Below are 4,040 nucleotides of genomic sequence, written 5' to 3'. Positions count from 1 at the left end.
AATCACCCGGATGTACTCCTGAAGTACTTCCTCGTCAAACATTTGCATTGTAGTTGGTAAGTCTGTAGCTAAACTGACAAGAAGTCGTTAATATAACAACTATGCCGGGCCCAGACAAAGAAACAGAGCTGACGGAGAGAATTGAAGCGTTTCTGTCCGACCTGAAGCGTGGAGGGAGCGGGACAGGACCGCTGCGGGGCTCGGCGGAGACAGCCCGAGAGACGACAGCCCTGCTCCGCAGAATCACAGCCCAGGCTCGGTGGAGCAGCGCAGGTGCTTAATGCCACTGTGTTTGTTACGTTCATTTAAAGTTTAGCTAACTCAGACATTACAGCAGTAAAGGTAGCTTTGTAGCTGAACAGTGAGGACTTTTGTCAAACCTGTTGTAACTGCTACAACAGCTGTCAGAAGTGTGAGTAACGTAGCTAATAGTTTAATATTTCTAGTAAATGAATTTCACAGATAAGGTTTTGTTAAAGGAAACGAGTTTCTAATAATATTAACAACTGAGCGAGCAAGTAGTTTTGGTTTCTATGTGAGACAGGTCACTCAAAAAAGATAGGAAAAAATAGAGCTTTAATCTCAAAGGGTACTTTGTGCCCAATATAGCCTACTGTTGTACACAGTAAAATAAATCTCTATAGTATAACGTTACATGATGTGCATACATAATAGAATATATATGTGCAGAGGAAACCTTATGTGTGCATATAGATAGAATACATGTGCAAAGTGAAACTGCTAAAGACAGTGAATGAGAATACAGAGTACCATAAAGTGTTTCTTTATTACAAATTAAAAGCAATGAGTAAACCATACAGAAAGGTGCATCTGTGTTACACTATCCATTCATGTAAACTTTACATTGTACATTTACATTGTAAAGGATGAATGCTTAAGCATTTACAGAGATCTTATTTTCACTCAAATGTTCTGTTTCAGGCGATCTGATGGAAATAATCCGTAAAGAGGGGAGGAGAATAACTGCCGCCCAACCATCAGAGACCACAGTTGGTAACATGATTAGACGGGTGTTGAAGATCGTCAGAGAGGAATATGCCAGGTGAGGACTAAACCGAGCGACTGCGGTTGAGACCTGTCACTACACTGGAAAGGTTATAGATTAAAGTAGTTGATTATCTGCACTGACATAGCCCATGAACTTTATGTATGCTGATCTGGAATAATTGCACATAGAAGGCATACGCTGGAAAGTCGTGTGAGCAGATGCTGTTAAGTTATGGAAACAAAGCAGTGTCCATTATTGTTGATCAGACATTTTTTCTTTAATTATGGTTACATCCTTTCTTGGTTTGAATAATCTTTTGAATGTGTTGTTTGGTCTTCATGACTATGCCATGAACCAATCTAAATATTTTCATTAGAGTAGATTTAACAAAATAAAGCCCTGTTTTAAAATGTTTTAAAAGTAAACCCAACAATATATGCAAAAAAATGTTTTTCTTTATATAATGTAAGCAATTTGGTTCATGTTACAGGTCTACTGCCTAGGGGAAATCACTATGTAATTTGGTACTAATTATAGGGGGGAAAACAGCTCAATTTAAAGCCAAGTAAATATTTGGTCGATTAATTTATTATTGGAAACATTTTGAGAAAAATACTAGTCTATATACATGACGTTCCACTTCTGGGATTTCTCCGGTGTTGCCGGAAATTCCGCCGGATGTCCCTCTTTTAGGCCGGGTGTCTGTTGCTTTATGAGGACTATGGTTAACTGCTCCTCAGATCTCTGCAGGGTAAATCCAGACAGCTAGCTAGACTGTCTGTCCAATCTGAGTTTTCTGTTGCACGACTAAAACAACTTTGAACGTACACGTTCCACCAAAAGAGTTTCCTTCCCGAGGCTATTTTGCAGAGGCGCCGTTGCTCTGTACGGAGCTTAGCGCCGCAAAGACGATTGTGATTGGTTTAAAGAAATGCCAATAAACCAGAGCACGTTTTTCTCCCATCCCGGAATGCTGTGTGGACTCACCAGACACTCCTCCGCAGCACTGTGGAGGAAGGTCTGGCAATGCGAGACTAGGAAAATGCAGACCCAAATGTGGTACCTTCAATGTGTCTTTCGTGACCCGGTGTTTCCCTTTCATGTCATTGTATATTTGCGTATTTGCTGTAGTGCTTGTATTGTTTGTTCGTTACATCTCCTTGTCTTGCACCTTCTAAGTTAAATAATATCTATGAAAATGAATGTAGTTTTTCTGCAAAAATGGCTGAGTTGGTACAGTTCCTCTTTCTATGAGCTTGTTCGCTCTGTTGTTGTCTTGCAGATCTCGAGGCAGCAGTGAAGAGACGGACCAGCAGGAATCTCTCCACAAGCTGCTGACGTCTGGAGGACTCAGCGAGGAGAACTTCAGACAGCATTTCGCCGCCCTCAAAGCAAACGTCATCGAGGCCATCAATGAGTTGCTGACCGAGCTGGGTAGGTTTTATGAAGCAGGTCATTTATCTATCAGCTGGTATTCATTAATTACACTGAAGTGAAGTCTGTATTTATTCTGTGAGATAAAAAAAACTTTAACTTTTTCTCCCTTCACCCCTTCACTTCTCAGAGGGAACAACTGACAACATTGCAATGCAGGCCCTGGAGCACATTCACTCTAATGAGGTCATCATGACTATTGGCCGCTCTCGCACCGTGGAGGCCTTCCTCAAAGACGCTGCACGCAAACGCAAGTTCCATGTCATCGTGGCAGAGTGCGCCCCTTTCTGCCAGGTAGGAAAAACACTTTAAAGATACAAGAATTGTTTTTGTAGGAAAAACAAGTAAATTTGTTGTTTCTGAGATTAAAGATTATCATTTTTATCTTATTTATTCACCTCCCATCAGGGACATGAGATGGCAACTAGTCTCTCAAAAGCCGGCATCGAAACAACCGTGATTGCAGACGCTGCCATATTTGCAGTCATGTCTCGTGTAAATAAGGTAATTAAAACCACAGAAGACTTTGAAACAGTCATGTCAGAGCACGTGGGTTAACCTTTTGTGGTGATCTCTTTTCAGGTCATCATTGGTACACAGACAGTTCTGGCGAACGGAGGTCTGAGGGCCGTTAATGGGACACACACGCTGGCTCTTGCAGCCAAGCACCACTCAACACCGCTGATTGTTTGTGCTCCAATGTTCAAGCTCTCGCCTCAGGTAGGAAGACTCTCTAGTTTGCCAGATGTCTGTTATTTCTGCTGACGGCAAAATGACGGTGAACTATTTTGTGTCACTAGTTCCCAAACGAAGAGGATACCTTCCATAAGTTTGTCTCTCCACATGAGGTGCTTCCTTTCACTGAAGGTAACTCTGACATTCTCACAATATGCTTGCTAACAGCCATTCAACTAAGTCTTCATGTTTAGAGCATCCACTTTTAACCCTTTATAATAAATGTTCCTCTTTTGGTTCATTTTCTGAGGAATTCACAGTTTACAATTTGTATTTCAGGGGAGATTCTCTCAAAGGTGAACGTCCACTGTCCAGTGTTTGACTATGTCCCGCCTGAGCTCATCACACTGTTCATTTCTAACATTGGAGGACATGCACCATCATACATCTACCGACTGATGAGTGAACTTTACCACCCAGAAGACCACGAACTTTAACCGGTGTATTTAACAATAAATTAAATAATGATTGATGCAATCATTTGTGTTTTTTTTGATGACTTGGCAACATACTGCTATATCACAGTGATTTGAAGGCATAACTGACTATAAAAGTCTCACAGTAACTTGCTGTAAAAAGTAATGCAACTAGTAGCCAGTAAATTACTGCAAACTTAGTCAAATATTTGTGTATTTTTCCTCTACAGACAACTTCGCTACATTCCACAACTATACAGTGATATGAATAACCAGTTTTTTTTATATTCCATGTAAAGCCGTATCCCGAATATGATTAGAGCTTTAGTGCGCAACTTTTTTTAGATTAATTAACGTCCGTTACATTCAAGCCATTGCCAAATGAGTTGATACAAAGCTATTTAAGACTATCAGCTTCACAAAACTCTGTATTTCTCAGGATGGCT

The 4,040-nt window shown here is 40.7% G+C and overlaps 1 protein-coding gene across 1 annotated transcript; it reads left to right on the top strand.

Moving 5' to 3' along the window:
- Positions 1 to 3,655, top strand: eif2b2 (eukaryotic translation initiation factor 2B, subunit 2 beta). Its single transcript, XM_078275241.1, has 8 exons — positions 1 to 273; positions 943 to 1,063; positions 2,292 to 2,443; positions 2,574 to 2,737; positions 2,852 to 2,947; positions 3,026 to 3,163; positions 3,244 to 3,310; positions 3,458 to 3,655. Exons 1-8 carry the CDS (start codon positions 102 to 104, stop codon positions 3,613 to 3,615), a joined length of 1,068 nt encoding a protein of 355 aa, XP_078131367.1. The 5' UTR covers positions 1 to 101; the 3' UTR covers positions 3,616 to 3,655.
- Positions 3,656 to 4,040: the final 385 nt, after the last annotated feature.

Source organism: Sander vitreus, chromosome 18, assembly GCF_031162955.1.
Source record: "Sander vitreus isolate 19-12246 chromosome 18, sanVit1, whole genome shotgun sequence".
Lineage (NCBI taxonomy): Eukaryota > Metazoa > Chordata > Actinopteri > Perciformes > Percidae > Sander > Sander vitreus.
This window is presented reverse-complemented; position numbering and strand designations above follow the sequence as displayed.

What these genes read in the sequence shown, in the direction of transcription:
- eif2b2 (XM_078275241.1), top strand. Translation starts at nt 102, where the DNA reads ATGCCGGGCCCAGACAAAGAAACAGAGCTGACGGAGAGAATTGAAGCG. An exon ending in TGAGTTGCTGACCGAGCTGG is followed by an intron (nt 2,444 to 2,573) that starts GTAGGTTTTATG and finishes TTCACTTCTCAG; the next exon opens with AGGGAACAACTGACAACATT. An exon ending in AGTGCGCCCCTTTCTGCCAG is followed by an intron (nt 2,738 to 2,851) that starts GTAGGAAAAACA and finishes ACCTCCCATCAG; the next exon opens with GGACATGAGATGGCAACTAG.